At 40.4% G+C, this 24,460-nt stretch overlaps 1 protein-coding gene across 13 annotated transcripts in view; it reads left to right on the top strand.

The window, feature by feature from the left end:
- The first annotated feature begins 2,996 nt into the window (after positions 1-2,996).
- Positions 2,997-24,460, top strand: part of LOC132492975 (WASH complex subunit 2A-like) — a 57,087-nt gene continuing 35,623 nt past the window's right edge. For 2 of the 13 annotated variants that reach the window (XM_060103034.1, XM_060103062.1), the window contains exons 1-13: positions 2,997-3,140; positions 3,226-3,348; positions 4,131-4,295; positions 10,850-10,912; positions 12,684-12,857; positions 15,525-15,618; positions 17,022-17,083; positions 18,308-18,355; positions 20,578-20,688; positions 21,260-21,347; positions 21,983-22,054; positions 22,789-22,907; positions 23,378-23,438. In XM_060103034.1, the coding sequence (XP_059959017.1) occupies positions 3,138-3,140; positions 3,226-3,348; positions 4,131-4,295; positions 10,850-10,912; positions 12,684-12,857; positions 15,525-15,618; positions 17,022-17,083; positions 18,308-18,355; positions 20,578-20,688; positions 21,260-21,347; positions 21,983-22,054; positions 22,789-22,907; positions 23,378-23,438 (1,183 nt within the window). In that variant the 5' untranslated portion in view covers positions 2,997-3,137. The remainder of the gene's footprint in view (positions 3,141-3,225; positions 3,349-4,130; positions 4,296-10,849; positions 10,913-12,683; positions 12,858-15,524; positions 15,619-17,021; positions 17,084-18,307; positions 18,356-20,577; positions 20,689-21,259; positions 21,348-21,982; positions 22,055-22,788; positions 22,908-23,377; positions 23,439-24,460) is intronic. The other 11 variants (XM_060103043.1, XM_060103026.1, XM_060102999.1 and 8 more) reach the window with 9 other exon arrangements.

The following is a 24,460-nucleotide window of genomic DNA, read 5'->3' as shown; positions in this document are numbered from 1 at the left end:
GTGGTCTTGGTAGAAAAGCCAATTAGGGGAGTGGGAATATGACCCAAGGGAAGCTAAGGAGATTCTATTTATCTCAGGAATGTGAAATTCAGAGGAGAAAACCAAGAAAAGAAATGACTGGAACTGAGTCCTTCTAGTGGCAGGGGCTCAGAGGAGACTGCCCTAGGTTCCTCTGCTTTATGCTCTTCCCAAGACCAGTGTCTGCTTGCTTTCCCTAAGTTCTGTGTGCTTTGCAATATCTTTCCCCCAAATTCTGGTTTGTTTGCCAGTCAAATTATGTTGTGTGCAAAGAAAGAACTGTATGAGATACAGAAGGTGTAGACATAGAAACATTTTAAGTTGAGGTGAGAAGTCTGTTTTCTCTGGCAGAGGCAAATAGGATGGATACTTTGAACCACATGGTAAAGTTATGGAAGGGATCTAATCAAGGATAAGTACATAGAGCAAGTATAAGTAAAAGGACTGCCAGTCAGTGCTGAGGGGCCAGCTAAGTTTGCAGAATATGAAATCGCAGTGATTTCCTTGAGTAACCTAGGTGTAGGAAAGGAGAAAGGGCATAGTTGGACTGATTCAAAGCTAGGAGTTAGCAGAGACCATGTGTCAGAAACATAAGGTGGGGATATGAAAGGGCTGTCAAGAGAAGTTGAAGGCTAATATCATGGGCTGCAGGCAGGACAAGCAAAGAAATGAAGCTAAGAGGGCAAAATGGGGAGGAGGGGCACTGAGAGACTGAGGCTTGGGTTAGTTGAGAACAGACCAGGGAATAAGAGAGAGACTTGGAAGTTTAAGAGGCTGCTCTATTGCAGCCCAGATTTAAAAGTCAGAAAGTTTCAGCTGCTAAGGTCCAGGGTGTGGGTAATCCACGGACTTTGAGAGTTGGAATGTAGATTAAGGTTATTAAGGCACATTGAGGCCAGGGTCATCCACATGGCCACTGAAGTTGACCATGATGATGTTATATAAGATGTAAGTTTGGTAACTGGCTCACCTAAATTATACCAACCAAGTTCTTAAGTGGTTTTATTTAAAAATATTTTAAATGAATGTATGGGAATGGCCAGGAGGTTGGTAGACTGCAATTTAAAAATGAAGTTCCTTCAAGAAACTACTAGCTATGGAGTAACATACTGGCTAATGGTGTGGGTTCCTGGCCCTGCTCCTTTACTGGCTGTCTAACCCTGAGTAAGTTACTTATCCTCCCTGTGCCTCAGTTTCCTCAACTATAAAATGAGCATAAGACTACCCGCCTCACAACGTCATTGTGAGAATTAACTGAATTAACATGTATAAGGTGGTAAATGCTGAGCACTTCATAAATGTTAGGTATTGCTATTAAAGAGGAGACTTTACAAATAAACTATAATATCATGTGATACTCTATGATGAATATTTGTACAAGCATGTAGAAAATAACTGAGGGGGGGCACTTAAAGCTATCCTTGGGATAAACAGGGAAGTCTTCAGTAAAGAGACAGAAGCAAAAACAAAACAAAGTCCAAGAGTTTGATAAACAAAGGGCATAGGGGAAGTGGTAGGATCTACGTTCAATGCTCACGGTATGACAGGCACCGTGCTATTTTACAAATATTATCACATTTAACACAACATCCCTGCAAGACATGTAACTTCCTTTCACTGAGGAAAACGCACAGGGATTAAATAACTTGGGCACACAGGAATGGAAAGGGTATTGGACAGCATACAAAGGGTATCTAATACAAATGGAAAAACAACAAACCACTACTCTTACCCAAAAATCCTATTCAAATGGAACTTTGGAATCACAGTTCTGAGCTTATTGGGCCCCCGGCCTAAAGAGTCCCATTCAAGGATATCCATATACTGGTTTGTCTACCGCTCCACTCAGTCCAGGTCCCAAAATTGAATAGCCCAACTAGTGCCTAACTAGCCTAACTAGCCTAAATTGGAATCTTCATTTTAAAAAGCAAGTTGGTCTGGAAGAAGAAGAACTCTGCAGAGGGGCCTTCAGGGAAGTGTGAGGTGGAATAGGTAGATCACTGAGCGCTCGTGGGAAGGTGGGAAAGTTGAGGATGGATTCACATGCAGGGATGAGATTATAAACGGCTTTTGCCTGTCATATGAGAAGTTTGGACTTGAGTCTGAGAGCAATGCGGAGGAAGTAAAGGATGCTTAAGGAGGCCCTACACAGTGAGCTGAAACTGAGCATGTCGTTAAAGTACGGTGACAGCCAGATACATCAATCTCCAGAAAATCTGGGCTGACCCCCAGACAGGCAGAGGAGACTCAGCAAGGAAGAGGAGCAGCGGCGAGCTCTTCCTCCCTCCACATCGCCGGTTGTTTAAAGCCCCTCGGCTTGTTCTCCCACACCTCCTTTTGGCTCCTCTCTCTAAACACACCTGGCTGCCTGTGTGCTTCCGAGGCTAACCACGCGCCTCCACCTGCGACCTCCAGCTGAAGCGCAACCCGGCCGACCCACCCCTTCAGCGCCCCCTGGCGTCTTCACCCTTGCTCTCTTTTTTTTAGTGAAATAATTTTTTAAAAAAATTATTTTATTTAAGTATAGTTTATTTACAACGTTGTTTTAATTTCTTCTGTATAGCAAAGTGACTCAGTTATACATATATAAACTTTTCATATTCCTTTCCATTACGACTTACCACAGGATATTGAATATAGTTCCCTGTACTATACAGTAGGACCTTATTCATCCATTCTGTATGTAATAGTTTGCATCTGCTAACCCAAAACTCCCAATCCATCCCTCCTCCACCCTCCCTTCCCCTTGGCAACCACAAGTCTGTTCTCTGTATCTGTTAGTCTGTTTCACAGGCAGTTCATTTGTGTCATATTTTAGATTCCAAATATGTGATATCATATGATATTTGCCTTTCTCTTTCTGACTTACTTCACTTAGTATGATAATCCGTAAGTCCACCCATGAGACTGGGGGGCTCTTCTAACTCGCGTACCTCAGAGAGCAGCCCGGCCTCCTTCCGCAGCGCCCCGCATCCGGTCACATGAGGCGCAGGTCACCTGCTCTCTGGTCACGTGAGGCCGGTCACGTGCCAGGGCCGCACCGCTAGCTTCCGGAGACTTTCGGGGCTTAGCGGGCGCGGTCCTGTGGCTCCCTGAGCCCACCGAACTGCACAGCCAAGATGGTGAGGGCGGGGGTTCGGGTGAGGGTTTGGCCCTGACCGCCGCCTCCCCGGAGCTCAGCCCCTCTTCTCGTCCTTCCCGCTGCAGATGAACGGGACCACCCCGGACCAGGAGCGGCCGCCGGGGTCCGAGCCCGTGTGGGAGCGGCCCTGGTCGGTGGAGGAGATCCGCAAGAGCAGCCAGAGCTGGTCGCTGGCAGCCGACGCCGGCGTGAGAGGCGGGCCCCAGGGACCGGAGGGGAGGGCGGGCCTTCTGGGGTGATGCGCGGCCTGCGAGCGGGACGACGGGAGCCCCCAGTCCCCCTCCACCCAGTCGATCCTGTTGCCTCTCATTGACTTGATAACGTCCCTTCTCGCCCTCGAAAACTCCCGGGTGGTAGTCCCCAGGCACTGGGGCGGAGGCGGGCTGGTTGACCTTAGCCCTCTCAGTGCTCCCACTCGGACTGCGGCCCTTCCTTGTTTGGGTTTTCTAGCCAGGCCCCCAACTCCACCCTGAGCGGGGATCGGCTTCGGCCACCTCTCAGGCTTACATGGCACTAGTTAGGCTATTCCATGTTGGGACCTGGACTGAGTGGAGCGGTAGACAAACCAGTATATGGATATCCTTGAGTGGGACCCTTTAGGCAGGGGGCCCAATAAGCTCAGAACTGTGATTCCAAAGTTCCATTTGAATAGGATTTTTGGTAAGAGTAGTGGTTTGTTATTTTTCCCTTTGTCTCTGATCCCTGTAGAATGACAACCAAACAGGGCTTTTAAATTCCTCCAAAAACGATATAGCAAATATCCATTGACTCATTGCCACTGTTCTGATGATCTTTCTTAATGTTTTTCGATGCTACTTGGTCTTGGTACTGTCAAAAGCAGCATCCCTTTTACATTCCAGCACACGGGTGCACACACACACAGGTGAAAGGAAATGGGTTCTTTTCTGTTTTGACACGCAGAATAGGTGCATATAATATTGATACTACTGTATGTTTTTTTTTTAAATAGTTACTACAGTTTCTACAGGAATTCTCACAACAGACTATCTCTAGGACCCATGAAATCAAGAAACAAGTGGATGGACTAATTCGGGAAACTAAAGCCACAGATTGTCGACTACATAATGTCTTCAATGACTTCCTTATGCTGTCTAATACCCAGTTCATTGAGAATGTGAGTTACTTAGTTACATCGGACTTATAAAAAAATAATACTGTTAGAAGGAGCAAGAGTCACTGTGATACTAAGTGACCCATTATTAGGCTTTCTTAAATTTTGGTGAAGTAGTAGTTCTTGGTGATTGATGCCCCCCCTTTTTATTAGTAAAGTTTACTTTTTTTCAAGCCTTTGAAAAAACCTAACGATAAAACTTCCTCATATTCCAGTGTTTACATTGATTTTTAGTTTTTGTGTAGACTGCTGAATTGCATGGCACTCCAACAAGTTTTGTTATGAGCATGGTCTGTAAGTAAAGCCATACACCTGGTCTGATTCTCTGGACACCATCAGGTTATTGATTGTATCCATTATGTCTTGATAAGTTACATAAAAGGCATGTGTGTGTCTACTTGGAATATTCTCAACTAACGTTTTGTTATGGTGGCTAAACCTATGCCATAGAATCAGCTCTAAACAGATTATTGAGCTTTAACCCAAGTGCTATTTTGTCTATGTATTTATCAAATTTCTGGGTGCTAGGTTCTAGGAATACGTAGATAAATTAGACAGAGCCCCTCCTTAGAGAAGATAACAATCTTCCATAATAGTGTAATTCCAGAACAAAAAGGAAGCAAGTGTGGCTGGAGCCCAGTGACTGTAGGGGAGATTGTTAACAGAGGATGGAGAGGAATCTTAGTTAAGCTGGTCTGTATTTCTCATAGGGTAGCTAACTTTCTGAGTATCAGTGTTAATTAATCTGTGAAAAGAGAATTAGTAAAGTAGGCTATCTCCCGAGATTGTTAGATGCAAAGTAATAAAAAAAGATTTCAAAACTTGCAAGATTATACAAAGCCCACGATCTAGGATTGTTAAGAAGAGACTAAATATTGTCATGCAGGTATCTTATGCAGCATGTTTGTACATTTTTAGTAGTTCAGGTTGAAATGCCACTACTAGGCTTTTTGGGGAAGCTGTGTGTAAAATAAAGATCTTAATAAAGGTCTTAAATATCTCTTTACCAGTAGGTTTAAAATGTAACAAATAGTCAACTCTGTAGTCATTTTCTGGTTGTCTACACAGAATGTCCATGCTTGGTCCTGAGCGTCTTTCCCATTGGAAGAGGCAGTTTACAGGACTCTCATCTGTACTTCACTGGTGTATGCAGCCCCATCACTTTTTCATCATGCTGAATTCTGTGTCCTTTTGAATATACCTGTTGCTCTCATTCTGTACCTTTCTTGCTGGATCAGGTGCTTAGCTCTTCTGTGCAGTCAGTGTTGCAGCCCTAGACTGGACAAGGAATAGAATTGGGAGGCTTCTTTTGTACCTGATGTGCCTGTACCACATTGGTACTGGATTGGTACCCGACTGATACTTTGGGGCTGAGGGGCATCATAAGCTTTTGTTTCTGAATCATAACCTTCAGTTCTTTTTCTTTTCTCTAGCTCTTCTTTTCTGGCCAAGTTTTCTTAGCATCTGAGTTTCCCATAATCTAGTTTTTGTGGGTGGTTTTTTTTTTGTTTGTTTTTGTTGATTATTTTTTAGTAATAGTTCTTTATTTCTGTTCACTTCTTGGATTCCCTACTTTCCATCCGTCTCTCCATCCCCTTAGTCCTTATGCCTCTTCCCCTTCCATTCTGCAGCCAATTCCCCTTTAGATGTGCCTGTTGCCACTGCCAAATCAAACTGCTTCCCAGACCTCCCTATAATGCCACATGTTACGTGTTTTTCCATTTGTGGTAGAGCATGATAATGTTGAGTATGGCTAATGCTTAATAAAACTCTGAAATAAACTACCTGCTGATAATACATTTGGCAGTGATTTGACTTTGCATGTGTTTTCTTCAAACCCTGGCCAGTTTGAATTCTGGTTTAAATGATGGTGCCATTTGGTTTCATGGTAGTTTATTGGAAAGTTACGCACAGTCATAGGTTTCTGGGTTTTAGTAATTGACCTAGAGGCAGCCAGTAGATTGCAAACTGCATTATAGTTAGTGAAACTGAAGAGCAATCAGGACTTTCCAGGGCAGGAGAAATTAGTGCCTTTAGTAAAGGCTCAAGAGGGGACTCTGAAGGAGGAGAAATGCTGATTAACAGTGGCCAGCGCATCAGTGTGTTATCCGGAGGGAGTACAGTTCTCGAAGCTTCATTAATCTGTTAATTTAGGAATTTTGTCCTGAAACATCAAGTGACCTAGTTAATGACTTCTTTTTTTTTTTTTTTTTTCTTTTTGCGGTATGCGGGCCTCTCACTGTTGTGGCCTCTCCCGTTGCGGAGCACAGGCTCCGGATGCGCAGGCCCAGCGGCCATGGCTCACGGGCCCAGCCGCTCCGCGGCATATGGGATCCTCCCAGACCGGGGCACGAACCCGTATCCCCTGCATCGGCAGGCGGACTCTCAACCACTGCGCCACCAGGGAGGCCCTAATGACTTCTTTAGTAGCACTTCCCATGATTGTAATTTTACATTTATTGATATGATTGGATGTGTTGAACTCCCCTACTAAATCAACCCCCATATTTTTGCTAAATGTTGTATTCCTTGGGCTCAACGTGAGCCTGATATATAGGGACTCAGTGAATATTTGAATGAATTAATGAGAGATCACAAAAGTGAAAAGGACCAGGGCTGTTTATAACATGTTAAGAAATCTCAGCCCCTCGTCAGCATTTTCTCTAATTCCCCACCTTCATCTCTTACCTCATCTCCCCAAATGAGGAAAAGATGCTTTGAGGGGAAATATCAAAGATATTTAACAGTTCTGGGAATGGCTACCTGATTTTAAAATGATCAAAAAACCCATGAAGCTGTGAGTTGGGTGAAACTGGTAAGGGTGCAGGAAGTTAGCATTGATTTCCTGCTGTGTACTGAGTACTTGAGATGCATGGTCCTGGCCAGCCTCAAAAGATCCCATGGGTTTTTTGTATTTGCTGGTTGGTTTCTTAGATGTCATGTTTGGCTTTCCACAGGCTGCTGATCTCTTGTGAGGTAGTTTTTAATGACAAGCAGTAGAAAAAGTAGGGTGTTAATGCTGTTGAGACCTCAGCATGAAGCTCAACCTTTTAGGTTAAGTGGTCTCACTATTTGAAGTCTGAAGTGACCTTGTCTTAAAGTCTCCATTTTAAGATTTATTTACTTTATTTCTTCCTGCCTTTGAAAATTACTCCCCAAATTTCTGGGCTTTATAGAACAATTTTTTTTAAGTATGGAAAAAGAAGCATCATCTGAAATTTCAGATGCTAAAGGAGAGCCTCTTAACATTTTGACATGTATATTCCAAGTCCATTTTCCATGCAGACATTGGGCTTTAAGTGTTTTCCTTTCTTGTTATAAAAGTAATGAACACTCACTGTAGGAGAGATTGGCATACATAAAAAGTACTAAAGTGTGAAAAAATTAAAACTACAGAAATCAACTATAATTCCACCACCCCAAATTAACCAGCCACTGAACATTTTGGCATATTTCTTTCTAAGAGTATATATGTATGTATATAACTTTAACCTTTTCTATATATTGGCAGCCTGCATTTTTCTTAATGTTAGTGTATTATTTTATAAACATTTTAACACATCTGTAAGATTTTGTGAACTTAATTTTTATTGTTTTTATTTCATTATGTGCCTATCATTTAACAAACTCCCAACATCAATTTTTTTAAATAAAATATTTCATGTGTCTAGAAAAGAACAGATAATAACCACAAATGCTAATAATATACACTACCTTGCATTAACAGATTTTAATATTTTGCCATATTTGCTAAAAGGCACCACCTCCCATTTCTTCCCTTAACTCTAAATATTTTGGGTGTGGGCTCCTTTGTATCTCTGCCTTTTTACTCTTCTTACCTGGAGAGTATATCTGTGTGGATGTATATCGGTGCAGGTATACGTAATATGAGGTAGGGATCTCATTTGGTTCATTTCCATATGAGTAGCTTTTATTGTGTAGTTCTTTTAATTTATCTTTTGGCTGCGTTGGGTCTTCGTTGCTGCACACGGGCTTTCTCTAGTTGCGGCGAGTGGGGGCTCCTCTTTGTTGTGGTGCACGGGCTTTTCATCGTGGTGGCTTCCTTGTTGCGGAGCACGGGCTCTAGGCACGCAGGCTTCAGTAGTTGTGGCACGCGGGCTCTAGAGTGCAGGCTCAGTAGTTGTTGCGCCCAGGCTTAGTTGTTCCGTGGCTTGTGGGTTCTTCCCGGACCAGGGCTCGAACCCGTGTCCCCTGCACTGGCAGGCGGATTCTTAACCACTGCGCCATCAGGGAAGCCCTATTGTGTAGTTCTTTTCCTCATTGACTTATGTGTATGATGCATATTTTTTCCCATATGGATAACTTTTATTTTGTAGTTCTTTTCCTCACTGACTTATGTGTATGAATGAATGCATATTTTTTCCCATATGGATAACTTTTATTGTGTAGTTCTTTTCCTCAGTGACTTATATGTATGAATGTGTGTTTTTGTGAATATAAAATCAAGCTTACATGTAATTGTGGGTCTGTCTCTTGCCTCTGTCTTATATTATGTTTATCTGCCGTCGTCAGTATCACAATCTTAAATACCAGAGATTTCTAGTAAGTCCTAATAGGGCAAATCCCTGTGACTTCTTTTTATTCAGAATTGTCATGGTTATCCTTGGATTTTTTCTTTCCTCTGTGAATTTGAGGATTATCTTGCTAAATTCCCCAGAAAATTCTACTAGCACTTTGATTGGAATTGCATAGAATTACAGATTTGGTGTTTGTGACTTTGCAGTATAAATCTGATGCCATGAGCATCTTATTGTTTGTATTTATTTTTCTGGGTACTAAATTTCAAGAAGTAGAATTCTTGGGTTAGAAGATACGAATGTTTAAAAATAACATTGTCTAATCAGATTGGCAGATATTTTTAAAAGGTAGGTAACATGGTTCCACTGCTGGCAAAGGTCTGGGAAGTGGGCACTTGAATATGTTGTGGGGACAGTGTGAGTTGCTCCACATTTGTGGCCAGAAATCTGGAGGTAGCTATTAAGTCTAAAAAACAGTTTTGTCCTGTGACTTGGCAATCCTATTTTTGGGAAGCCTATAGAAATAAAAGATCCAGGGCCTACGAATTCAGTATATGTGCATATGTTTACAGCAGTTTATTTACAACAGCAAAAACTGGAAATCTCCTTAATGTTTCCTAATAGAGAATTATTGAATTAATCATAGTCAAGTTCATACCATAGAATATTGTGCAGATATAAAAAAGATTGAATGAAATCTATTTGCATTGACCTAGAAAGTGGTTTATGTAAATATCGAGTGAAAAAGTGGGGCAGAGGAATGTGTATAGTATAAGTGCATTTTTATTTAAAAGCAGGAAGAGTGGGAGAACTCTGAATATGTGCATATGTCTGTATATATTTGTGTATGTTTCTATGTGGGAAACATAGAGGAGCACACACCAAGCTTAAATTGCTTATTCTGAGGGTTTGGTTGGAGGTAAGGATGGAACAATTTTTAAACACATCTCTTTCACTTATATCTTTATATTGACTTTTTAATTTTTAATTGACTTATAATTCACATACCATAAAGTTCACCCTTTTAAAAAGTGTACAAGTCAATAGGTGCTAGTGTATTCACAAAGTTTTGTAGCCATCACCAGTATCTAATTCCAGAACATTTTCATCATTGCACTATTTATAATGAGAATGTTTTACTTTGGAAGTTTAAACAACAATATATAGTTAAAAAGGAAATTACACAGTTGCCAGAGTGATAGATCTATTTTGGAAAAGAGAGGCTGCCTGCTCCAGCTGTATGGGTCAGTCCCATGCCTGGCCTTCTGGCAAATCATTGGTGGGCTTGGCCTATCTATTTTCTTATAAATGGGATAATAAAAATTTAGCAACCATTTTAAGCAACAGGATTAAAATAACTTACCTTTACCGTTTCCACTGTGCAAAATGTTAAAGCTCTTGTTACCTAGTAGGTAGGTTCTACCACTTGGTATTCTCATAGCCTCACATTTGAGTATCTGTATCATTGCTCTGTCAGCATTAAGTATTAGATTAAACAAGAAAGTGTGAACACCAGTTTATTATTGTTCTTGTGACTGTGGTCAACAATGAGATTGAAGGTTTTTTTCTCATGTTTCCTAGTCATTTGTGTCTTTTTTTTTTTTTTTTTTTTTTTTTTTTTTTGCGGTATGCGGGCCTCTCACTGTTGTGGCCTCTCCCGTTGCGGAGCACAGGCTCCGGATGCGCAGGCCCAGCGGCCATGGCTCACGGGCCCAGCCGCTCCGCGGCATATGGGATCCTCCCAGACCGGGGCACGAACCCGTATCCCCTGCATCGGCAGGCGGACTCTTAACCACTGCGCCACCAGGGAGGCCCTGTGTCTTTTTTTTAAAACTTAATTTTGGGAGAGTTGACTACTGTTCTTTGCTTTTTGCCCTTGGCCAGTGGCCTCAGCCATTTGTTGAATAATCATTTCTTCCCCATCTTTGTCTTTTTTAAACTGTGTATTGAATTCTTACATTGTGATTGTTTCCAAATGCTGTTTTGACCATTCCAAACTGAATTTGCTTCCGTATTTAGCGTGTATATGATGAAGAAGTGGAGGAGCCGGTGCTCAAGCCTGAGGCAGAAAAACCAGAACAGGTACTTGCATTAAATCACTCTTCTGTTGCACTCCTTTCAAGAAGAAAAGTGGTGGAGATTTGTGATGTGGCTGGTGGAGGGATTGTGGGCAGGAAGATGGACACTGAGGGAAATGGGAGAAGCTGCTCCTGACAGCCCAACAATTGAACTCTTTAGTTTGTTTGTGAAATTTAGTGTATTAAGAAATGTATAGATTAAGTTCCTGAATTCTGGCTTAAGAATAGAGCAGAGGTATGCAGACATTTTCTGTAAAGGACCAGATAATAAATATTTTGTTTGCTGGCCGCATTGACCTATGTCTCTTCTCTTCTTTTTCTTCTCTTCCTCCTCCCCTTCCCCTCCTCCGTTAAAAATGTAAAAACCTTTCTTACCTTGAGGGCTATAAAAAAAAGTAGGCCATGCTGGGCTGTAGCTTGTGAGTTCTTTGAAGATTGTGCTTCCCTATCCTTTCATGACTGCTTTGATTCTTATTCCTACCAGTTTAAAAATGAAAGTAAGGTGAAAGCCATATTGCTTGTAACATATGAAGGTGTTAGACTAAGAAGGGATATTAGAAACCAGCTACAGTTCTGCCTATTTCTAGCCTTAAAAAATTTTTTTTAAATCTTTATTTTTAATAGTACTCAGGGACTTGCTAACCATTTAAGTGCAATAGTATCTGGTTATACCAAGTCAGGGGTCAATTTTAAGGTGATAGCTATTTAGTGAATTATTTTTAAAACATCCATTATATATTTATTTCACAAGCATGTTTTCGCACACTTAGTACAATATTAGCTATTTAACTCAGAATCAAGCCTACCAGAGTGTAGAAAAGATGCAGCCAAAACAAAAAAGCTAAATTAGAAAGACTTCCACACTTGAGGTAGTATAAAATACTCTTCAGATTTTCCCCTTTGACTGTCAAAACAACACTGTATGGTTTGGTTCTTTCTGTAATTATGTATCAACTTCTAGAATATTTGTGAGGCGGGGAAATGACACTAAATATATTTTGCAATATTTCTTACAACTGATGACACAGTTGAATGTATGAGAGCTGCTGTTATAGTAAGTGGAGACCTGTGGAATATTTTCAGCAGGTTAGTGATGTGTACAGAGTTCTGTCGGGGTCAGGGGCATTGTTCTAGGGTGATGTACAGGATAGATTAGAGATGAAACTGACCCTCTCTTGGTTTGAAACAAGTTTATAGAATAATCGTAATTGTCCAGTTATTGTTTTTTTTTAGCTGTAATTGAAAAATGACATCTCTGGCTGGGGTATTTTGTTCTAAGTCTTAACTCCTAAAATTGTCCAAAGGATCATTAAGCAAGGTTAGTGGGATACAGCCATGGCAAAGCTAAAAGTCTAGGCCCTTTGTTCCTCCAGTAGCAGGGAGGTGAAGTGCCCCTGGATGTCTTGTGATGTGCCATTCATTATTAAGATTCTTTTACATAGCCTATAAAAGCTGAACCATCACACCATAGTTGTGCTTTTGTTTTTGTAGATGATGAACCTGGAGCTCCAGGACCTTACGTAGTTCGATGTGTGTTCAATGCATAGACAAACTTGGGATTTACCACTCCAAAGTCTGTGTTGAGGCATTCAGCAGAATCTGACTTTTAACGTTTTTAATTGTTTAACATTTTAAATTGTTAAGAATTTAACATTTTTAATTAAAATTTGGGGGGTTTTTTGGAGCATGAGTCTAGGCTTTAGCAAACATTCCCAGTGTTTTATTAGGGTGATATCAATATACTGGAGATCTTACTGAACAGTATTTTTTCCTAGGAGAAGACCCGGGAACAGAAAGAAGTAGATCTGATTCCTAAAGTCCAGGAGGCTGTGAACTACGGTTTACAAGTGTTGGACAGTGCATTTGAGCAACTAGATATAAAAGCAGGAAACTCAGACTCTGAAGAAGATGATGCTAATGAGCGGGTGGAATTGATCCTTGAGCCAAAGGTAAAGACATTCAGTTGAAATATTTATTGTCGCACCTGTTGGGTTTTGGGTACTTTACTTGGGCATAGAATTGGTAAGACATGGACTTCACTTCTAGGAAGTGAGGATGTCTCTTAGCAGTCTCATACTGACTCCATTGATCAGAAAGAGTTGCTGTACACAAGCATCAATTGAGCACTTACTAGGTACTAGCATGCCAAGTTGGGGGAGTACAAAGATGCAGGACATGGTTCCTACTCTCAGGATGCTTATTACAGCAGTACCAGATGGTGGGAGCGAGGAGGATTTACAAGAGTCACCATCATAAGTGCTCTGACTTCTGGCTGGGGAAATTAGGGTGAAGATGAGATTTGAACTGGGTTTTGAAGGATGAGGAGGCTCATGAGAGGTAGGGATTGTTGGGAACCTGACATTCTGCAGCTTGCACTGAGAGGGAACCTCCAAAGTGTTGAAAGACATGAGGGTTGTTCCCAGGTTTTGGCCAATATGAATAAAGCTGCTATGAGTGTTCACGAAGAAACTATTAGCCGATGTTTATTGCTTTACTGTTACTTTCTCTCAGGCTCAGTAGTAAACACAGGAGATTGCCTTACTGATTTTGAGAGTCCTTGTGACACATAAGAGCCTTGTGAATCGAAACATGCTGCAAAATCAGTCTCTTCTAGTCCTTCATTTCACTGCCCATTTCTGTTCCGATTTGAGCTTATAGTGCCAAATTGGGGCTGATCCTTTAACCGTGATATGCTCGCCGGCTTGCTTTTTCACTATAGGGATTTAGAAGTCAGCAGCAGACGCTGGGAAATGTATTGCCTGGGCCACACTTACTACTTCCAAGTCACACACCACTTTCTCTGTTACAGGAAGACTTTGGAAACAAGCCTCCTAAGTCAGTGAACAGTTAGCTCAATTAGCACTTCCATTTCTTTGCACTAAATTGGTTGCTGTTGTATCTTTTACACTAACCTTCCCAAGCTTTCTGTCATTGGTGAAGCATCAGAATTGTTCTTCCCTGCACCCAGGTTCTTTTCTATAGGGAGGAGATATTAAGGCCAAAGGGCCATGCCTCACTATGAAGATGGGAGGTTGCCCCAGGGTGGAGAGCTTTCTTTTCTTTTCTTTTTTCAGGTCTTTTACCTCCTTAGGTATGTTTATTCCTACGTATTTTATTCTTTTTGTTGCCATGGTGAATGGATTGTTTCCTTAATTTCTCTTTCTGATCTTTCGTTGTTAGTGTATAGGAACGCAAGAGATTTCTGTGCATTAGTTTTGTATCCTGCAACTTTACCAAATTCATTGGTTAGCACTAGTAGTTTTCTGGTGGCATCTTTAGGGTTATCTATGTATGGTATCATGTCATCTGCAAACAGTGACAGTTTTACTTCTTCCTTTTTTTAAAAATTAATTAATTTTATTTATTTATTTTTGGCTGTGTTGGGTCTTCGTTGCTGCGCACGGGCTTTCTCTAATTGTGGCGAGCGGGGGTTACTCTTCGTTGCGGTGCGCGGGCTTCCCATTGTGGTGGCTCCTCTTGTTGTGGAGCACGGGCTCTAGGCATGCAGGCTCAGTACTTGTGGCTCGCGGGCTCTAGAGCACAGGCTCAGTAGTTGTGGTGCATGGGCTTAGTTGCTTCGCGGCATGTAGGATCTTCCTGGACCAGGGCTCAAACCTGTGTCCCCTGCATTGGCAGGTGGATTCTCAACCACTGTGCCACCAGGAAAGCCCTTTACTTCTTCTTTTGGAGTGCTTTCTTAACTCTAAAATTTTGATGTGTGTGATGGCCTGCAGTGGAAGGATCTCCAACATGTACTATTCTGTAGACAGTATCCTTCATTTTGTTTTATCATCTGGTCTTATTTTACCAGTTTTACTTCTCTGAATTCTACAGTGTGAACCTCTGGGACATATTATTATTCTCTTCTTTGGGTTATTTTTTTCTGCTGGGTAGGTTCTCATCAGTCCGTTGGAGACATTCCTTTAGTTAATTATGTTCACTGTGAATATTCGCCCAGTTGCCACTCTGTTTCTTTTCATCTAGCCCATGCTTTATGTTCTGTGTTTCTGCATCTCTGCCCTGATGAAGTGTGAAGGAGTCCTCCTCCATTCCCTTCCTTTGCCTTACTTGTATCCTGTTTGTACACATGTCCCCCTACCCACCTGCCTTCTCAAGTCATAAAACCATTTGGGTTATTTCCTCAGTGTGCTTCTCCAAATTTAGGACTTGGTTCTTGAGGTTGATTGATTGGTTGATTTTTGCTCACCAGAGTTGAATTTTAGGGGAGAAAGATAGGTTACCATCATCAAAGGTTGCCAGAATTTCCGGTTTCTTTACTTGGTCCTCCTCCTTTTGGACATATTACTATGAAGTTTTGCCCCTTTCCTTGTTCAGTTACTGCTAGTAAACTTTTTGCAAGCCTTTGCCATTTTTGTTAATAAGGCACTTGAGAAGGGAGATTCTATGTGATTCAGCTTTACTTTGCCATCTTTACCTAGGATTTAACTTTTTTTTAATCAGTGATTTAAAGAAAAAAGTCCTGCTGTGTTGCTTATTCTCCACTTTCATTATATAACTTTTGGGCGGTAGTCAGATGGAACAAGATGTCAAATGGAATACCTAATTTTATTTTCAACCTAAATATTTAATGGCTTATTCCCTTTCATTGTTTACAGGATCTATACATTGACCGTCCTTTACCTTATTTAATTGGGTCAAAGCTGTTCATGGAGCAGGAAGATGTAGGTCTTGGAGAGCTATCTAGTGAAGGTACTCTTTTGCACCAAATAGTTTTGTTACTTTTAACATTTATATCTTAACTTTTTATTTAAAAATAATTTCAAACTGTACAGTAAAGTTGTAAGACTAGTAGAGAGAGCTCCCAAATACTGTTTACCCAGGTTTACCACTTGTGAACATTTCACCACATTTGTTTTATCATTCTCTCTATATATACATAATATCTTTTTCTGAACCTGTTTGGGAGACATCATGCAGACGTCCTGCCCTCTTACTTCTCCATACTGTTGGCAGTCTGTATCCATGGGTTTTTGTGTCTTATGTATTCAACCAACCTGGATTGAAAATATTTGGGAATAAAAAATTCCAGAAAGTCCCAAAAGCAAAACTTAAATTTGCCATGCACAGACAACTATTTACATAACGTTTGTTTACATTGTATTTACAACTATTTATGTATCATTTACATTGTATGAGGTATTATAAGTAATCTGGAGATGATTTAAGGCTGTATACAGGAGAAGGATGTGCGTGTAGGTTATATGCAGGCTATGCCATCTTGGTATCTGTGTGTGTGTGTGTGTGTGTGTGTGTGTGTGTGTGTGTGTGTTTGGGAAAGGGGGTCCTGGAACCAATCCCTCGAGGGACAACTGTATTTCTGTGTGTGTTTTCTAAGAATAAGAACTTTCTCTTATAGCTACACATTCTGCATATTCATTTGCACATCTGTCATCTTGGTTGGACATGTCTATTGGGCTTTGATGTGAGGCTTTTAATATGTCTATCCTGTTTATTAATAGAAAATTTATTGAAGTGGTTGAATCCTGTGAGACTTGGCAAGTATGTGCAAATCAAGTATACTTGACTTTTCAACCTCTTCTTTCGATGTAACTTTTATATGAAATAAAGTCACCAATTGACTGTTCTCTGACAACAGCAACAAAAAGTATAATTATCAAAGTTAGGAAATTTTAACTGGATGTAGTACTAGCTAATCCTCAGCCATATTCATATTTTGCCAGTTGTCCCAATAATGTTCTTTACAGTCTCTCTTTTTCTCTGTTTCAGAATCCAATCCACTCACTGCATTTAGTTGTCAAATCTCTCTAGTCTTCTTTCAGTCTGATACCATTTCTCAGCCTTTTTTTGCTTTTTACAACCTCAGCATCTTCGAAGAGTGCAAGCCAGTTTTTTTCTTTGTAACTAATATATATTTTTTGTAACTAATAAGTATCTTGTGGGGTGATACTTTGAGGCTATGTAAATGTTCCATTCCTCACTATAGTGAAGATACTTTTAATTCCAGTTAATGGGTATAGATGGTTTTATCAGAATCTTTAGATGCTGGTGTATGGTGGTTTGTGATCTTGAAAAGGAACTAAGGATCTTTCCTTATGAATATTGGCGCTAACCTTTATCTTTCTTCTCACCAGAAGGTTCAGTAGGCAGCGATCGTGGTAGTATTGCGGACAGTGAAGAAGAGAATGAAGAAGAGGTAAGGGCTTTCTGGTGTGTCCACGTCACGGTGGGCAGGAAACTTAGGGTGTGTTTAGTGGGCTAAATAAATAACGTATTTGTGAATTAGCAATTTGATTACATAAACCTTTTAATAGTGACAGAAGCCATATTCTGAAGTTTTTCCCCTTGGGGTGGGAGTTCCTTTTTGTCGTGTATACAAAAACCAAGGAAAACTGCTTTAATCTCTTTTACCATTACCCTCTCACCTCCCCACCAAATTCTCTTCTTGCCAATATATTTTGAGGGCGGCAGCTTAGATATTTTGGTGGAATCTCTGCTTGAGATACAGTCTTTGAGTAAGTTCTATCTTTGAGTAATTCTAGGGAAAAAGTCCACATCTAAAACGCTTTTACTATAAAGACTTTCTAGACCAGAAGGATCCTGAAAGCATCCACTTACATGTTAGCTTTGCTGTTGCCTCTGGCATCTTCATACCCACAGAGCATGATCTGACTCCCTGCTCTACGGTCTCAGGGTCTGTGGGCCTTGGCCACTGTTGTATCTGGGGTTGTTCCTTTAAATGGAATACTCGTTATTGCAAAGGACAGAAACCCTTTGAAGGTTAGTCCCTGAGTGTTGATTTATAAACGGAGATAGCTTTGTATGTGTGCTCCTTTCTTCTCCTCTGTTTCCACAGTCTCCGTTTCCTGTCCCCCTCCCTCCAGCCCTCCCAACAAAAAAACCTAATAGTAGGAAATAAACTTTTCTAAAATAACCTTGCTGTATAACTGATTGTCTTTAGCTAAATCCTTTGCTTTTAGCCATTGAAGCAACTCTTTACCTCATTGCTCATATTAAACACTCATGTTCCCTTCTTGGGCCTGCTGAAGTAATTAACCTACTTAGAGGGAAAATAGAAAATGTAGTCCAAAATGTAAAATAATGCAAACCAACTTTTGATAATTTAGTTAATTAAATGTGCAACTCTTACTTTAAATCCAAAGGTTAGAGATGATAGGGCAGATCAATGTGAACAAATAGAGAGGTTTAAATGAATCACAAAAATGACATGTTAACTGGAATTGTCCTTGGCGACATTGCCAACTCTCCACCTTATCTGCATCTTGATACGTCAGGTGACCAGTAGTCGGTACAGAGAGACCCAGTGTTGGCTACCCCAGAGACTTAGACCCAAGATCATTTCTGTGCTTCCAAGTAAAGCCTGTGTTAACAAAAAAGCCTCTTTTTTTTTCTCCTAAAGGAGTCAGATGAAGATTTTGCCAATCATAGTGACAATGATCAAAACCGGGTAAGATGCGTATGTTGAAGTGACTTAAATTTTAATTGAAGCATAGCATTTATACTAAATCTATGCTAAAATTACTTTGAATGACTTAGGGGAAAGTGAGGATTTATTCATGTTTACAACTATTCATGTTTCCTTCAAATGTTTCATGTTTTTAGGCTAACTACCCTCTTGTATATTTTTTCTCATTTGCTTTATATTTTATCTTCATTTTTCTTAGACAACAAAGAAGTAAAAAATGAAATTGAGAAACGGAGCCTATAAAACAAGGCCTGATTACCAAAACTGAATTTTTCACATGAACACACCTTTCCTATTTTAAAATTTGAGACAGTATAGCAGTAAGGCTAAGGAACACTCCAAAGATGGAAATCTTATTATCCTACTGTCTTAGCACTGTTGTCTTAATTTTTGTATATCCTTCTAAGGATATGTTCTTTTCATAACGTGCATATTTTATTTTCTGTTATTTTATATTAACATGTCACAGGTGTTTCCTTGACATTTTAAATAGTCTTTGTAATTTGCTTTGTAAACTTCTATATTTTTTTAACATACATATGTAATACTGTTGTAGTCTTTAAATGTGTATGGGAAATAGTTTATTTGTAAATTTTAATTTTTGACATAATGCTGCATTCAGTGTTTTCATACATAAAAATCCTTTCCTTCTGTGAGCTCTTTCCTTAGGAATTAGGTGGTGTAGAGTCACTTGATACTACTGTCTAATGGACATTCAGATTAACAGATCATGCATAATGATTTTCCCAGAATCTCATCAGCACTGGGATTATGATTTTTGCTACCAAAGTGTATGTACGGTGGTATATTGAGATGATCCCAATTTGCATTTCACTTTCCTCATTCGGAAATATTTTTTCACAAAAATTTCCAATTATCAAGTGAAAGATTTAGCACTTTTTGGTTGTTACTTGTATTTTTTTCAGTTGTACTCACAAATGTGGCTCATCTTTATAATTTTAATAATCCTTCTGTACAGTGTATTTATTTCTATGGAATTTACTATTAGATCTGTAAATTCGGACAGTTTTTAAAAAATTAATTTTGGTTGCACCGGGTCTTAGTTGCAGCACACAGGATCTTCGTAGCAGCATGTTTAGTTGTGGCATGCGGGCTTCTTATTTGCAGCATGCATGTGGGATCTAGTTCCCTGATTAGGGATTGAACCTGGGTCCCCTGCATTGGGAGCACGGAGTCTTACCCACTGGACCACCAGGGAAGTCCCTGGACAGTTTTTCAAATAATACCGTACGGTGATTAAAAGCATTGGTGGAAGGATTTGTTTGTATCGTTAAAGATAGATTTGTTGTGTGTGCCACTGCTAACCTCAGAGTTCTAAGAATTAAATTAGTTTAAAAGTGCTTTTAGCATAGTGCCTGGCACAGTTTATTGATTTCCATGCTAAAAAAATTTTTTTTAATTATACAATTTTTACACACCAGTGGTTGCCTTTGTAAAAAGTTAGAACTTAACACATAAGACTAAGTTTGAGTCATCCAATCCTCATCTCCTCATGGTCTCCAGAAGTAACTGGTGTTATCATCTGGGAGTGCATATTCCAAGTGTTGTTCTTTGCGTTCACAAATATGTCTGTGTTCATAGAAATGGTGTTGTGTATGTGTCAGGACGTGGTCAGGATATCATTCGGGGTTTATCATTCACTGTTTTGTCACTTGATTGGTCTTGGATGTCTCTCCAATTGTTACAGCTTATTCCTTTTGACTATTAGTATTTTTATTAAGATAAGGCTATACTTATTTAGTCTATTCATTTCTCTAGTGATGGACTTTTTTGTGTGTGTGTGTGGTACGCGGGCCTCTCACTGTTGTGGCCTCTTCCGTTGCGGAGCACAGGCTCTGGACGCGCAGGCTCAGCGGCCATGGCTCACGGGCCCAGCCGCTCTACGGCATGTGGGATCTTCCCGGACCAGGGCATGAACCCGTGTCCCCTGCATTGTCAGGCGAACTCTCAACCACTGCGCCACCAGGGAAGCCTGGACATTTTTATTATTTCAATCTTTTGCTATTGCACTGAAAATAAATCTTGTGTGTTATTTGTTCTAGCACATTTACTGCTTCATAACTTTTGGTGCATTATTTGTTGTTCCCAATTTGAAAGGGAAGTCTGAAGGCTAAGTGGAAGTATCTCTTTTTCAGCTTGATGACCGTATCTAATAGTTTTAATCTGGTGGTTTATACTCTTAGCACACTGCACAAATGAGTGATGAAGAAGAGAATGATGATGGTTGTGACATTTTTGCTGACTCTGAGAAGGAGGAGGAAGATATCGAGGACATTGAAGAAAATTCCAGACCTGTAAGAAAGACTATAGTTGCTATCACTTGGCAAGGTTTTAGAAATGGTACCTAGTACTCATTCCTTTTATTGTCATTTCTATTTGTAACTGTCTCATTTTGCATCCTATTTGTAATTTCATTTACACTTTTGAAAATAATGGTTGAGCAGCCCAAGTTGCCTTACAAGTACCACTTTCTTCTCCAAATGTTAAGATTTTACAAGTTAGATCATTCAAAATATATTCAGTTTCAGAGTTTTAAGATCCTAATACTCCCCCCACCCACCCAAGCACTTCATGGTAGTTTTCTTATCTAGATCTAGATAAGAAAACCACCATGTATTAAAGTGAAGTATAAAAAAATAAGGAAATAAAGAGATCTCCCTTTGAAGGAACACTGAGTCTTCTTTCTCAGGTGATCTGTATAGGGTGCATGTGTTTACATTTATTTAGTTAAACCTTATTTTCTCACCAGTTCAATTTCTTTGCCATTGTTTACATAGTTTTGTTAGGTGTCCAAAAGTAAACTGTACTAGTTTGTTACGAAAAATGTTACAAAAAAGTGATTCTTTTGGTCTTCTCTGCCTGTAGAAAAAAAGTAGACCTACGTCATTTGCTGATGAGCTGGCAGCTCGGATCAAAGGGGATGCTGCAAGCCGGATGGAAGAGGAGCAAACAAGTATGTCACTGCCACCGAGATGAGCTAAAGGGGCAGTGGGGAAGTGGAGGACCCTCTGCTGGGCTTCACTGAGTGCAGATTTCCTTGTTTAATTACTAAGGCGCAAGAGGCTTAAATTGTAGTTCTTATCTTTTTTGGCTTATAGACTCTTTGATAACTGAACACTGTGGACCCCCACCCCCAGCCCATCTCCCAAAAAATGCACATATGTGCATCTGTATATGCAGTTTCATGGGATTACTGGGTACCACAGAGAACCATGGGCCCCAGATGAAGAATCCTTGGCTTAATATTTACTCCTATGTTTTATTTTGAGTAGATAAAAATGTACCATACACTATATTCTAGTGATTTAACAGAGTGGAAAGATGTCAGAAGTCTTTCAGCAAATGCAGTCCTGTCATGCACGTGACCCTGGTATGGTAGCTGAAGCTTTCTGCCTTAAAAAGAGGCACTTTTTGAGTATCTGCTCTGGGTAAGGCACTGAGAGGGGTGCTCAGGTGGAGCTGAGATACAAAGTTGAATGTCTTGCTCTTAGCTTAGGAGTTGTGAGGATGGCAGATGTGTGTGAAGAATCAGTAGGTAAATACTAAGGGTGGACTGAGTATTGTTCAAACTGTGAAATATTCTTCAAGGCTTATCCCCAGGGGAAGCAAAACCTCGGAAGACATTGAAAGAGAAGAAGGAAAGGAAAACTCCCTCAGATGGTAAGCCTTTCCCCTCAATTCTCTTGTTTTAGGAGGCTCTTGACCCAGGAATGGGAATATTGCTTATGTGATCTGTAAAAGTGCCTCTTTAAGTGCTGACACATGAGGTCTGTCTCTGTACACTTTTTGAAAGCATTTAAGAGCATGCTTTTGGGGTGTGGGGGGAAGTGAGTGTGGAGTTAAAATGCCTTAAAGATTTGAATTACTAGATTTTATAGGGATCATTAGCTGTCTTTCTAGACTTCTGTAGACGTTTAGAAACTAGGGAGCTCTAGCATTTGTTTTCAATAAGGAATATTATATCAGACCCTTTAACGTTCAGTGTTAATGTCCATTATGTTTCCACCTGGGACTGTGTCAATCTGCAGCTCTCTCTTCAGTCTACCTTTCTGTCCCTCAAATTCTGGTGGAATAGGTCTTGAATGGCAATCGAAGCATAGACTTGCTTCAGAAGAAATTTAGATGAAAGTAATTGCCTGCAGAGTTTACCTTGCCCCAGACATTTACAGACTTGAGAGTGGGGAAACCAAAGAGCATTTTAAGGGATTCAGTGAACTGTTTAATGAGTTTTTGTCTGAAGGTCCTGAGACTGCCAGCATTCAAGCAGTCCTTGTTACATATGGTTAGATAAACTCTATGCCAGTTTTGGAGGTGTTATAAAGGTTAATCCCCAGAACTGGGGTTCTAAACGCATCTTTAATTCTCCCTGAAAAACATTTCTTTCTGTTTGCTAGATGAAGAAGATAACTTATTCGCACCCCCCAAGCTGACAGATGAAGACTTCTCACCATTTGGTTCTAGAGGTGGCCTGTTCAGCGGAGGGAAGGGACTTTTTGATGATGAGGATGAGGAGGTAAGTCAGCGGGAATAGCGAAGCTCTCCATAGCTGTGTCACGTGTCCACAGGGAAGAAATACAGTTAGTTCCTTTAGTAAGGAAAGGATGGCTTCTTAGTTGGAAGTTGCTTCTACTTTCATATTTTAGGAGATTTTGAACTAAGAATCACAAAATGAGGAAATACTGTATCCTGATGCCCTTTGTTAAATAGGGAGAGGATGTGAGTGTTAATAGTGGAAAATTTACTTGGTTAAGTGATTGTTTCTTACCTTGTGTTTTGTCTTTTTCCACATTTGTATTTAATTCCTGGGCAGACCTAAATTATTTCAGGGTCTGATTTTGGCATAGTCTTCACTTTGGAACTGATTTTCTGACAGAACAGTAACTATGTAGCTTTAAACTTTACAAGGCACTTTTCTTTAGACATCTTTACTGCAGCTCCATTTTCCTCTGCTATTCTGAACTGTGTTGTATACTTTATTACAAGCAGAGTGACCTCTTCATGGATGCCCCTCAGGATCGGGGAGCTCGAGCCTCTGTTAATGAAGGTGAGCGTGGATTGATGGTGCCTGTGCTTCTTCATGCACAGATTTCCAGAACTGGTTACTTCCCATCAGGAGATGGAACCCTTGAAGTTGTTCCCAAACCTTGTTTCTATGTTAGGCAGGAAGCTGTTGTGTTTGCTTTGATCTAGTTAAAAGCTGTTCCTTTACACTAATTCACGTCTTGGAAAAAAAACAAAAAGTACCATCTGTAAACCCACATCACAATTTTGTCTCTTTCTTAGAGAATTCAGAGTCAACCAGCGAAAGCACTCCAGCAGTGTTGAGGATATTTTAATTTAATCAAGTTTAGTTCAAAGAAACATTTCTGAAATTCTGCACATAAGTTGGAGATCAGTAATTCCTCAGCCCAGTGTGCATTAGAATAATTTGTGGAATTTTTAAAAAGCATCCATAAGCTATTTAAAAACTTAAAAATTTTATTCCATTATGTCTGTGATAGTTCTTGGGAATTGGGAATGAGTTATTTTAAGTGACTTGGTCTCCCCAGGCCACAAGTTGTCAGATTTTAGGCCTATTATGATGCTGGCTGACCTGATTGTCTTGAGGTTCCTGCTCTCCACTTTTTGACATCGGTGACTTGCCTAGTTTCTTGATTTCCTGTTTTTGTCTTCATTTCTGTCACTGACATCTCCAATATTTTGCTGTTCTTTTTTTTAAAAAATAGATTTATTTATTTATTTATTTATTTATTTATGTCTGTGTTGGGTCTTCGTTGCTGCGCGCGGGATTTCTCTAGTTGCGGCCAGCGGGGGCTACTCTTTGTTGTGGTGCACAGGCTTCTCGTTTTGACGGCTTCTCTTGTTGCAGAGCACAGGCTGTAGGCACGTGGGCTTCAGTAGTTGTGGCTCTCAGGCTCTAGAGCACAGGCTCAGTAGTTGTGGCACACGGGCTTAGTTGCTCCACGGCATGCGGGATCTTCCCGGACCAGGGCTCAAACCCGTGTCCCCTGCATTGGCAGGTGGAGTCTTAACCACTGCGCCACCAGGGAAGCCCATTGCTGTTCT

The sequence above is a fragment of the Mesoplodon densirostris genome, chromosome 1, assembly GCF_025265405.1.
Source record: "Mesoplodon densirostris isolate mMesDen1 chromosome 1, mMesDen1 primary haplotype, whole genome shotgun sequence".
NCBI classification, from domain to species: domain Eukaryota; kingdom Metazoa; phylum Chordata; class Mammalia; order Artiodactyla; family Ziphiidae; genus Mesoplodon; species Mesoplodon densirostris.
Note: the sequence above shows the minus strand (reverse complement) of the source record. Positions and strands in the feature narration are given on the sequence as shown.